This window comes from Mytilus galloprovincialis, chromosome 12 (assembly GCF_965363235.1).
Source record: "Mytilus galloprovincialis chromosome 12, xbMytGall1.hap1.1, whole genome shotgun sequence".
In the NCBI taxonomy this organism is placed as follows: Eukaryota; Metazoa; Mollusca; class Bivalvia; order Mytilida; family Mytilidae; genus Mytilus; species Mytilus galloprovincialis.
The window spans coordinates 19,167,829-19,181,332 of record NC_134849.1 but is presented as its reverse complement, the minus strand read 5'-3'; the positions used below and the strand labels follow the sequence as shown (position 1 = coordinate 19,181,332).

Sequence of the window (13,504 nt, the reverse complement as noted above, 5' to 3'; positions counted from 1 at the left end):
TATTGTAAATTGTATTGCTTATAGTGACTTTATGCAATGCACTTTAAAATTTACATCTTCTCCAAGCAATTTTAGAGCAAAACACTTGTACCTTAAGTTTAAACGTCTGAAAAAATTTAAATCTTTTGAATGTAATGTTATCTTGCCGACTTAAAATTTGAGAAAAATAATTACAGTAGAATACACACTTACTGCGGGAAGAGCAAAAAATGAAATCCCTAAGATCGCTGAAAATCCCGCAATAACCTTTCCAGCCCACGTCTGAGGTACAACATCACCATATCCCACCGTGCATAATGTTATCTACAAAAATAAAACAAGAAAAAATACATTTCTTGTCCTAACTAATAATAATTTGAATGCTTGGTTGTTTCGTTGTTTTTCAAAGATTATAAAATCTCTATTGTGTTTAGTTTTGTTGATAAAATAATGCTGCGTATTTTAGTATCTTGACTTTTGTCATGCTAACCTTTATGATCTGTATCGTTATATTTCAAGATGACTTTTAACCATTATATCTAATTTCTGTAAATTTATAAGTATATGTCCACTTGCTGTCTTACTCGGTAAGTTACATTCGGGAAAAGGGGACGGAATTGTAGTTATGACATTTGAAACATATCCGCTATCATCAGTGAAACGGATAGTCCGTAACTGTCAACCAACTCGCGATGGCGTCCGTATAAACTCCATCTTTTGAAACTCTTGGTTTAGTACCTTCATTGTGTTTAGCGACCCTCTATCAAGGAAATTATGCTAGGAAAGCAAGTCTTGGAATATCGTATGAACCGGGAGATATATACTCCGTCTACAAGCGCAACTGGAATGTTGCTACATGTACACAGAAATGAAAAGTTCACAATCGGAAAGCTAAAATAATCTCTTTTTTGTAAAGTTTGTATTTTAATGACATTCACTGTCAATTTCTAGATGCAATTCTATCTAAGAGGCAGAATTAACTGAATCTATTGTATCTTTTATCACTAGATGCGATCAACATAGTCACCACAAAGAGTAACACGTTATTTAAATTTGCCATCCTTCGTCAATCATAAGTCTATAAATGTACAATATGTGCCTTACATCAATTGACGTTTACCAATCATAAGCAACACAATGAGTAATATTTGTGGAGCATAAATTGTTCAGTGCACCTGCTTTCGTACTTTTGGGTTTTGTTTTCTATCTGAAATAAAGTCGACAAAGACATCTAAAAGTCAATACTAGTAGTATACTTACCACGCCCCACCAAATTGCATCAGCAAAACTTTTTAATTTTGGTTTTTCGGAATCTTTTTCGGCGAGGGAATCTTTTTCGGCGAGAAAAACGAGGAATGAAAAGAAAAGTAAACCTAGAATTCCTATATACAGTGTTGTTAACAGCTCCTGAAATAAATAAATGTTTTATGGTTAACGCAAAAAATAACAAAACAATAATGCATATTCCAAAATTTAAAAAAAAAAAAAAGCAAAATGCATGGTTTTGTGTATTGCAAAACGCATGATTTCATGTATTGCAAAACGCATGATTTCATGTATAATTGTGAAACGCGTGATTTCATGTATTGTAAAACGCATGATTTCATGTATCGTAAAACGCATGATTTCATGTATAATTGTAAAACGCGTGATTTCATGTATCGTAAAACGCATGATTTTATGTATTGTAAATAGTTATCAAAAGTACCAGGATTATAATTTAGTACGCCAAAATGCATGATTTCATGTATCGTAAAACGCATTACTTGATGTATTGAAAGGACATACATTGTAAAAACATATAGATTGCACAACTGTAACAAGTGTATTACGATATTTCTCCACTCGAGACAGTTAAATTTTAATATTTAAATAGCGAGGCTTGCCGAGCTTTTTAAATAATTTAAATTTAACTGTTGAGAGTGGAGAAATATTGTAATACACGAGTTAAAGTGGTGGAATCTGTTTCTTTAATGATTTTATCCTTTCTTTTCAAAGATTTGAGGAAAGTTGTGTACTTTTGATGTGACGTCATCAGGCATGGTCGCATTTTTTTCGTGACGTCACACTAAGAAAATTTAGAAGATAACAAGAAAATTTAACGTCACAATTAAATTTCAACCAATCATTTGCCGAGAACAGATTTTTCACTAGTGAGGAGAAATATTTTTCTCACACCATCGGTCAGGAAATGTGAAAATAGCACAAAAATTATAGAAATACAGATAAACACTCTTTCCTCTAATAATCACATTAGATCTATGTTTAATTATGATACGTTATTCTGATTGGGTAACTGCAATCTCGCGTTATTCCTTAATGAATTTTATTTCAAAATGATTTGTAACATTCACGATGACACGTGCTTCTACAATGAAGTGCACACGTCAGGTAAATAAAAGAAAGAAAAAAACTGGATAGTAATCGTATTTTCATGATCAAAGCGAAAAAAATATAATTATAAGTATTGAATGCTTCAATCTTTTAGTATCTTCGTAGGGCTGTAAAAGCGTTAACCGTGCGTACATTTCTTGAATGTACTTCGGTCAACGCTTTTACACTCCAATGAAGTTATAAAAAGAAGCATTCAATTCTTAAGTATACCAGACGCGCGTTCGTTCACACAAGACTTATCAGTGCCACTCAAATCTAGCTAAATCTATCTATGTAAATAAACTCAATCATCATAAATACCAGGATTAAAATTTTACAAAGTTGAAGAGCATTAAGGACCCAAAATTCAAAAAAGTTGTGCCAAATACGGCTAAGGTAATCTATTCCTGGGATAAGATTTTTTTTGTAAATTCAAAGTTTAGTAAACATGAAATTTATAAAAAGGACAATATAATTGATATTCATGTCAACACCGAAGTGTTGACTACTGGGCTTGTAAAACACTGTTAATATACGAATAATAGTAATAATAATTATAATAATCTAAGTTAAATATTCAGCCTGCATTTATTTTATTCTATTGTATAATTGTCTAATAAAGATATCTGCGTATTTTAATCAAGTCAGATCGTCGGCCTTGAATGAATAAAAAATAGGTAGGTGTAATCGCCAAAGACAAAGCAACACAACGACAAACATAAAACAGAAAATGTATCGTTTGTTTGAAGCTGAAGTTACACATTTAACAGCATAGAAACGAAAATAAATGATTATATGTTATCCTATCAATACCTGTTGTGATATTCGCTAAAAGCATTTATTATATTTTTCAAGACAGCTAAATTAAAAAGTTTGCAACAAGACAAACCACAAACGTATCAACTTATTTGAGATTTATTACTATGATATAAAGCTAACCTGTCTGTGAGCCCATATAACTGATCCTAAGAGTTTCCAAGACCCTCCACGACGGTCCATTCGAACCATTCGTAGAATTTGGAAGAACCGAAGACCTCGAAGTGATGTAGCGGCGAATGCTGAGCTTAGTGATCCAACAAATAATATCACGACAATGGAAATAATCAAAATTAAATCTGCAATAGAAAAAAATGTGTTCTATGGTTTGGTATTACAATCTGCAATAGCAGAACATGTGTTCTATGGTTTCGTATTACAATCTGCAATAGAAGAACATGCACGTGTTATGTGGTTTCGCATTACAATTTGCAATAGAACAACTTGTGTTCTATGGTTTCGTATTACAATCTGTAATACAAGAACATGTGTTCTATTGATTCGTATTACAATCTGCAATAGAAGAACATGTGTTCTTTGGTTTCGTATTACAATCTACAATAGAAGAACATGAGTTCTATGGTACGTATAATTACAATCTGCAATAGAAGAAAATAAGTTCTATGGTTTTGTATTACAATCTGCAATAGAAGAAAATGTGTTTTATGGTTTCGTATTACAATCTGCAATAGAATACCATGTGTTCTATGGTTTCGAATTACAATCTGCAATAGAAGAAAATGTGTTCTTTGGTTTCGTATTACAATCTGTAATAGAAGAACATGTGTCCTTTGGTTTCGTATTAAAATCTGCAATAGAAGAACATATGATCTATGGTTTTGTTTTACAATCATCTGTTCTATGGTTTCAAATGACATGCTTTGATATATTCTGCTTTATGATTAATTACATGTAGTTAGAATTTGAGCAGTAATAAGGAAAATATATAGGCTGTTAAATAATCAAGAATATATTTACAGATAGGGACTAATACAGCTTTTATTTCTTTGTCAATTTTTGTTTTATTAATGGTGAAAGGTTTTCATAGAAATTTTCCTCTTTCGGATATACATCTTTCTGTAATTAGTCGTTTCAAAATATAAAGGACATTGGGTAAATTCATTGTTCGTACACCAAAATGAAGAAAACATCACGTCATTGGTTTAATTTTAAGACGTGTTTAACTAGTCACGATGTTTTGGTGTACACTTTTGAAAATATTACCCAGAATACAGTAGACTCTGATACGGCGAATTGGTCGTGAGTCGACATGACTAAATATAAAATAATACGTTTTTTCGCTATTTCTCCACCATGCATGAAATTTGATGTAACCAAAAAGGAAGAAAATGTGATGTTTGTATGATGTTCGATGGTCAAAGTCACACACATTGGGTCAAGTGTCGTAGACATCTAATGATTTCGGCTATTTCATTGAAATTTAAACTAGTTGGTAGAATGCTTTAGTTGAACCATGTTTAAGTACCTTTTTTCCCATAATGCATATCGCTTTCCTTTTTAGCCAGGACGTGATTCCAAGACAAAAATTATTTTGCCTGAGTCGTAAATATATATATCAAACCGGACAGTAAAGAAGTAAGTAACAGACCATTTAATTACACAAATCCACCATACTTGCCTATAATGCATAATGGTCTCCTCATAAACCTGAATCTTCCACTCCTCCCTTGGAATCTGGATCGACAGCCAGCTGCCCAAATACGTACTATATACTCTGTAATCAGCCATATTAACAAGGCAGGTTCCTAAAACATATCTACAGTTTTGTACAGGGATAATTGTGATCGACAGCCAGCTGCCCAAATACGTACAATATACTCTGTAATCAGTCATATTAACAAAGCAGATTCCTACAACATAGCAACATTATATCTTGAGAAAATCCCTCTGCAAATTCAGGGATTTGACAGTTGTTTTCCATTGGTTCTGTTGGTTGATAAAGTCTGACGTTTGTTTTTGTCAGTTTTTTTTTTATAGTTAATGGAGTTCCCCTTTTTAAATTACCTTGGAGTTCGGTATTTTTCTTTTATATATATTTAGTTTTATATAAAATGGTTATTTGTGTTGCTGGATTGTGTCATCGATGTATATTCTACATCTTCCTTTTTTATATAATGCTTAAGAATCGACATATACAGTGGAAACCACTTCTATATTAACCTCGTATTAGAACTGTCAGAATAATCTGACCTAGAACTGTCCCAAACTGTCCTAGAACTGTTCTAAGTAGAACTGTCAAAATCAGTTCTAGGTAGTACTGTCAGGATCAATTCTAGGTAGAACTGTCCAAATCAGTTCTAGAAGTACATGTAGAACATTCAACAGAATTGACCAAATCAGTTCTAACCGTAGAACTGTCAGCATAACGAACTGACTAAATCAGTTCTAACCATAGAACTGTCAGCAGAACTGTCTAAAACTGTTCTAGCCATAGAACTGATCAAACCTGTCAGGTTTGTAGGACAGTTCTAAAAGACGGTTGTGGACACTTTCCGGAACAAAAAATGTTAAAACAGTGCTGTGATGAGAATTTTTTTTATGTATATTATATTCTTTTGACTTATTTATATTTAAGACAAATATAAGACCAAATAATTGGAGTATTTTCTAAAACTGTTCTAGGGTAGAACTGTCAGAATCAGTTCTAGGTAGAACTGTCCAAAAATGTTCTAGGTAGAACTGACCAAATCAAAATCAGTTCTATATTATAACTGTTCTAGCTAGAAGTGTCTAGGTGTCAGGATGACAGTTCTACATACTGTCATAGAACAGTTCTTCTGACAGATTTGATGAGAGGTTAGAAGTGATCTCCACTGTATGCGCAAACACATTTACATTAAAGGGTTGTGGTATACAATATAATCAATCAAACTGACAATTGCATAGTGTGATTTTTGTGATTTTGTGTTGGTAAATGACTTGATAGATATCGATATTTGTGTTTTATTATGAACATTGTTATTTTTTTAATATACATGTACACAAATGTTTACATGTATCAAATGTCTAATTAAAATTTAGACACATGTTTACATAGTTTACTACATGTATATTGCATTGTGTTTTTGTTGTATTTTTTAATTCAAAATGCCTTGCGAACTGCTGCTCAACAGTGTGAACATATGCCTTAGTGATATTATAATGCAATTTTAAAATATTGAAATAAGAATTTATTTTTCATTCACAAATATATTTTGTTTTTCATTGGTGTTTGTATTACTCCGTATTAGCGCAAACAAGGGTATATCGCGTCGATAGATACATTTGTAGTCTTGGATCCTGACCCAATCTCTGCTTCGTGTCAGTATAACCAGATTTTGTGTTAAGCTACGTACGTCCTTCCAGTTAATTGCATCATTTTATTACATATCGACGCTGGGCTTCTAAAATGTTGATAATTACAAATTTCTCAATAAAAAAAATATCTCACAAACAGACTTTGAAAATTTTGGCAAAATGCATGCTTCCAAAATGTCGTATGTGAACTTGAACATTTTTGTAAATAGCAGTGAAATAAAACTTTGACATTTCTGGATCATCCAAGAACTTAAACTATTTTTATAGAAATTAAGAAATGTACAATTTTTTTTTCCCAAAGCCATTCTACAACGATTTTTAAGTTTTCATACAACATTTTGGAAGCAAACTTTACAAACAACTGACATTGGCAATTTTGTAATATGTCTTATTTCACACATTTTGATTGGTCTAACTGTATGCTATTTTGTGATACCAAAGATTTCCTCCCGCCCAGACCATTGGTGTCAAAAAGTATTTTAGCCAAAAAAGTCATATACGACATTTTAGAAGCCCAGCGACGATATATTTCCATTATTATTGGGTAATATGTATGCATAACCCTGGTAATTATTTTCAGGTAAACCTTTCTTATAAATGCATAAATAACTCATATAATTATAGTCCATGTATAGCTTATTGGACTCTAAAACGATAAAATACCGTAAGTCATTCATATTTATCAATCTGACATAACCGCATTCTTTAACAAATAAATCGTTCAACTAATAATTTCCCAAAACAGAGATATATTATATATTCAATAAGGTCAATATCTATCTATCTGGTCAGAATACGTTTGAATGCAAATTTTACAGAAATAGAGAATATTGAGTAGGTTCTTATACCATTAGAAAATAAAAGGAACAGCCTAATACATAATTATGTATCTAATCGTTTATTGTTTTGCTATTTTGATTCTATAGCACAAATCGAAAAGCTTACCATATTAATATCTTCAGATTTCTATTTCCATTCTATAGATAGCATAAGAGACCTACACTATCTGGTCTACTTCGTCGTTGATTTCAGAATTAAAATTCTATATTATTCTTGTTTGATATGGTATAAAACGCATTTTAATGTCAAGGTACCGGACCAATACTTGCCAAAACTATCCGATTATTAGGAATGAATGTTGCATAGTCTGACAGTACTAATTCTAGGTAAAAGGAGAATAAAAAAAGTAATGTCAGTTTTACTGCATGTTCAATACTTTGATTGATTGAGTTTTAGTGTTTAACGCCACTTTCAGCACTATTAGGCTATTTCGTAGCGGTCAGGTTTTTTCGTGGATGAAGCCAGAGTGGCCGGAGAGAAACACATACCTTTGCCTGGAGATTGGCAATTTTAGTCAGGAATAATAAGATTTTACGGTCAAACACACCTACAGCGGGTTGGAATCGAATATACAACCTCAGCGTTGACAGGCTAGTGATACAAGTAGTTGCACTACTTAGACCACCCAGTACAATATAAATTATTATTACTCACTATGTACATAATAACATCTGAAATAACTTCTGTTGATAGATCATCTATGGTAGCCAACACACTTAAAACAAGACAAGACACACATGCTACAAACCTGAAAAAAAATAATAAAGTATTAACTCATCTATGGTAGCAATCACACCAAAAAACGAGACAAGACACACATCTACAAACCTGAAAAAAACAATTAAGTATTAACTTATCTATGGTAGCCAACACACTTAAAACGAGACAAGACACACATTCTACAAACCTGAAGGACAAAAAAAAAGAATTAAGTTTTAACTCCTCTATGGTAGCCAACACACTTAAATAGTTACCAAAGGTACCAGGATTATAATTTAGTACGCCAGACGAGCGTTTCGTCTACATAAGATCATCAGTGACACTCATATCAAAATATATAAGAAAAGCCAAACAAGTACAAAGTTGAAGAGCGTAAAAACGAGACAAGACACACATGCAATAAAACCTGAAAGAAAAAAGAATAATGATGTACATGTACCTAGGTGAAGTTTAGGAATTAGTGTTAGATGTTCGGACTCCTTGTCCCCCCCCCCCCCCCCATTACGATACAGGGCAGAATATTTTGCCCCATAACACCTATTTTTTCTTTTTATATAAGACTTCATACCTCATAAAAGTCATTTACAAAAATTGAAGCTGATTGTAGATTTCATTTTTCGATTTGAGACATAAAATAGTACCAATGAAAGTTTAAGGTAAAAGTTCGAGTCAGTCTTTTCCTTTTACATTTTAAAACTCAAATATCTCAAATACCGATCAATATTTTTAGCTTGTTTTGTTCCTTAACTAAATAAATGCTCGTGCAACTTGAAGTATCATTTTTAAATTCTTGATTTTACTGATTACTTTCACCTTCGAACATTCTTAAATTCATTAAAATAGGGAAAATAATAAGACCATCGTTCTCTTTGAAGCCATGGCTACTGACTTAGAACCATAGATTATCATTAGTCAGTCATTACACTGTTTTAATTACAGAATGTATAAAATATGAATATAAATAGATGTGAGATAGGATCCAAATAACAATTTAAATTCTTGTTAAGAACTATCTACAGAGCAGTAGAGGTACCCTTCACTTCAAATTTTTGTTAGACCGAAATATCTTTATCATATATCAAAGTTTCGGAATTCTTTACTTAGGTGGCCAATCATTTCAATTTTGTACACTCCATTTACATCCTCATGTATTTTAGAGTTTGCATGGACACATTTTGTTGCTTTTGCTATTTTTGTACACGGTAATATACCGCCTCATTTACATTTTTACAACTTTGACAAAACAGATACATATCAACAATTCTGTATAAACACATTAAATTGTTGTATTAGAGGACAATGTTTTAATAAATGAGTGTTTAAAACTTCTCAGTGGAGTTTAAATAATAAAGTTTTGTATGCAAACAACCCTCCAGGGACACTAAAGCACGAAATACCATTTCCATCAAATAAATTGAAAATTACAATTGGGACACTCTCCATGTCATACATTGCAAGTTAATGCACTTCAGCTCATTGTTGTGCATTTATACAAGCAAATAGAGAACATAAAATCATGTTGTTTATCTCCTTGTTATTTAATTGTAAACTAGTATCATGGTTTGTAAACAGCAATTAAATCTAAATGCTTGTAAACATTCGAGTTCCAGACGGTTTCTTGTCTCCTCTTATTATTAAAGAGCCGCATCAAAATACCACTTGGAATTCATCAATAGGACTTTATTCCGCTGTAATGTTACATCTAATGTCAATTTGATTGGATGGTGTCTGCCACTAATTCTACTACCGGAATCATTGGCAACACTCAGTCGACGTTTCCGGAAAAGTTGAAATGTTGTATTCTAAATATTTTGCATATTGTCTTTATATTAGTTATTCAAAGAACTGCAACTATCAAATTAGCTATGTGCATGACCAGGAATACTTTAGTCGAACCTCCAATTCACGATGATGACTCAGGAGATGCAATATTGTTATTCCTTATAGCTATGTCAGGAGTTTGATAATATAGTGTTATTGCATGAATATTGTCCCGAGTAGAATGTTATATTGCACGAGCTTGCGAGTGCAATATATGTTCTACGAGGGACAATATTCCCCAATATTCATGCAATAACCCTTTATTGTACAAATTTATAGCAATATAATATTTGAAAGTAAAAATTGGTTTATTTCTTTAATAAACTAAGATTTTGTCGTGGATGACGTCATGAATTTTGAAGATTTATTGCACTAGTGCAATATTAGAATTTATTGCACGCTTACTTTTGGTTAATTTCTGTGGGAAATATTATATTGCTATGCAATAATATAGGGTTATTGCATGAATATTGTCCCGAGTAGAATTTTATAATTTTATAATTTTATATATGTTCTACGAGGGACAATATTCCCCAATATTCATACAATAACCCTTTTATTGTATAGCAATATAATATTTGAAAATAAAAATTGATTTAAACTGAGATTTTTTCGTTGATAACGTCATGAAGTTGAAGATTTATTACACTAGTGCAATATTAGAATTTATTGCACCCTAACTTTTGGTTACTTTCTGTGGGAAATATTATATTGCTATGCAATAATACATTTTATAGTATGATAATATCTCTTCAACACTTAAAAATTACTAAACAAAACATAATTTCATACCCCACATATTGTTTTTGTAAATACAGACAAGAAGTGTTGTTTCTAATGATGGAAACTGAGATAAAAGAGAAATATATCTATTTTCTCGGTGTTATTTTACGAAGCAGACTGACTGATGATATTTCCTGATGTATTTAGCCTCACTTTGATGTGACAATATATCGATTCTTGTCACGAGACGCAAAAGTCACATCGAAGAAAATTTCATGTAATCGGATGTCAAAAGTGTTTAATATGATTTTTTTTCTTCTCAATCCATCCGATTGTAATCATATTGAAGCACTCCCTGACAAATGAAATAATACAAATTTATATATCAATTTTGCTAAAAAATAAAGTATATTTAACGCTGTATTTTCAAGAGAAAGGCGTCCAAAAGTGACAGTTTATACCGGTATGAAAGAGTTTCTTTTCTGAATTGGGTTTGTATTGTAAATATAAATATTACAAGATGTGGTATGATTGCCAATGAGAAAAGTACTCAACATGACATAGAAATTAACACCAATAAGTCACCATTCAGCCTTCAACAATGAGCTTTACCAATACCTAAGCTATGAAATTTGACACAGAATTGGCAAATGTAAAACAATTCAAGTAAAAAAAAAAACTAACAGCCTCATTGATGTACAAAATAATGAACGAAAAATAAATATGATATACAAGACTTAAGCTAGTCCTTCTGTATAACATTTGTTATTCTACTGATCAGGATTAAAAGAAGGCTGATATAAACATGGTCATATGTTTTATCTTGTGAATTTTGTCAACATATGCGTTTCTTTATTGCTGGTTTGTATGTTTATGGGATTTCCAAGTCAGGAATATCTTTATTGTATAGCTTTAGTTATCAATCTTAACAGATTCTTTTCCTCCTTAGGAGAAATGGTTTTGATGCATGGCAGATATAGATTTTTGATAGTTTCTGTTTACTTAGTTGTTTTTCTCTTTTCGAGGCTAAGAGCACCTGAGATCAACCCTAGTTTTTGGTGGGGTTCGTGTTGCTTATTCTTTAGTTTTCTATGTTGTGTCATGTGTACTATTGTTTGTTTGTTTGTCTTTTTTTATTTTTAGCCATGGCGTTGTCAGTTTATTTTTGATTTATGAGTTTGACTGTCCCTCTAGTATCTTTTGTCCCTCTTTTTTGAGCTTGACTTATTGTAGTAAATAAACTTACCATTATAGATACCAGGACTAAAATTTTACACTTACACCAGACGCGCGTTTTGTCTTCAAAAGACTTATCAGGGACGCTCGAATTAAAAAATGTTCGTCCGTTTTTTAATATAATATCTTTATTACAATATGTCCTCATAATTTGAAGTTTGCTTGTGGTGCTGTCGTTTAGTCATGAATAAGTAAATGTGGTATGAGAGCCAATGGGACAACTTTCGCTCTAAGTCATTATGTGTGAAAAGTAAACAGTTATCGGTAAAAGTATGGCCTTTAACACGTAGCCTTGGCTCAAAACGAATATCAGACTATAAAAGTCCTCAAAATGGCTGGTGTAAAACCATTCAAACGGTAAAACCAACGGTCTATTCTATTAAAAAAAAACAGAAACGAGAAACAAATGTGTTCTACACCAGCAAACGACAACCAAATGCATGTAGTATACAAGAAATACCGGCTTAAAACTAGCACAGAACTGGAGTTATTAAACAATTTTTAACAAAAATCAAACCATGATAACATTTGTACATTGAGCTTTGAAGAATAATAAGTTTTAAAAATTATGCGCATCTTCAACCTTTGATGTAAAATGTTACTAGGAAAATATTTGCTTGAACCCGAACAGCAAATGTTCAGATATTTATGCAAGGCTCAGTAACATTTATAAACATAGGATTTTGTCTTGTCTTATCCCCAGATGAGCTTTAGTAAGCAGTATTTGCTGATAAGTTTGGTTTCTCAAAGCTCTTCAACTTAAACTTGATTTAGCCTTTTTGGAAGTATACCACTAATTAATAGCCCCAATGCTTTCTATGTTAAATTCCTCAATTTCGAGTGGTCACAGCTCTTTTATCTTAAGTTCAAGTAAAGTGACAATCATTGCATGTCAAAGCAACACCTTCTGGTGTCCTGTACTGAAAAAAATCAACATACCTTACATGGTATATAAGAAAGAACTGGTTCCCGGAACTTCGGATGTACCAAAACAGGTACTTCCGATCTGACAAAAAGGCAAAATGTACCCTCCTTTTTAAATTTCATGCCATTTTTTTATTATTCAAATTTATCAGTCAAAAATTGTTCTACAATGATCACCAGTCATGCAGCTTTCATTTGATATCAAAATTAATAAAATACTCTAAATATTTTGAAAGTTATGTCCATGCGTAGGAACTATTTTGTGTTAAATATGTACTACTTTCTGGTATGTGCTTTCTGGCCGGGCCCGAATTAGTGGTGTTACATCTTTTACTTTAACTATCCGAGGCTCGTCAATAATTAGTTCTTTTGTAGACGAAACTTGCGACTGGCATACTAAATTGACTCATCATAGATACAGTACTAGGACTAAAATTCTACACTTACGCCAGACGCGCGTTTCGTCTACAAAAGACTCATCAGTGACGCTAGAATAAAAAAAAGGAAATTATACGTCAGGTATCGCTTATGATTTTCTTTTTCAACAATTTCAACAATAAGCAATATTTATAACAAAAGTATCAAGTTTCGTTCAAGTCAAACTATGTGACCTCCAATAGGATTAAGCGTACTATAACAGCAATAACCACCAGTGTAAGTAAATATTAGTACTTTGTCAATGGAAATATAAGTATGATCTTTTAAGTGCATGTAAATAAAACATACTTCTGTGTGACCGAGTATTAATAGAAGG

General features: G+C 32.0%; 1 protein-coding gene across 4 annotated transcripts in view; it reads right to left on the bottom strand.

Annotated features, from left to right (window-relative positions):
- LOC143055519 (potassium voltage-gated channel subfamily KQT member 1-like) overlaps positions 1-13,504 on the bottom strand; it is a 128,485-nt gene that overhangs the window by 15,172 nt on the left and 99,809 nt on the right. For all 4 annotated transcript variants that reach the window (XM_076228678.1, XM_076228679.1, XM_076228680.1 and 1 more), the window contains exons 4-8: positions 7,981-8,074; positions 4,808-4,934; positions 3,292-3,467; positions 1,240-1,386; positions 193-303 (exon numbers count right to left, since the gene is read on the bottom strand). In XM_076228678.1, the coding sequence (XP_076084793.1) occupies positions 193-303; positions 1,240-1,386; positions 3,292-3,467; positions 4,808-4,934; positions 7,981-8,074 (655 nt within the window). The remainder of the gene's footprint in view (positions 1-192; positions 304-1,239; positions 1,387-3,291; positions 3,468-4,807; positions 4,935-7,980; positions 8,075-13,504) is intronic.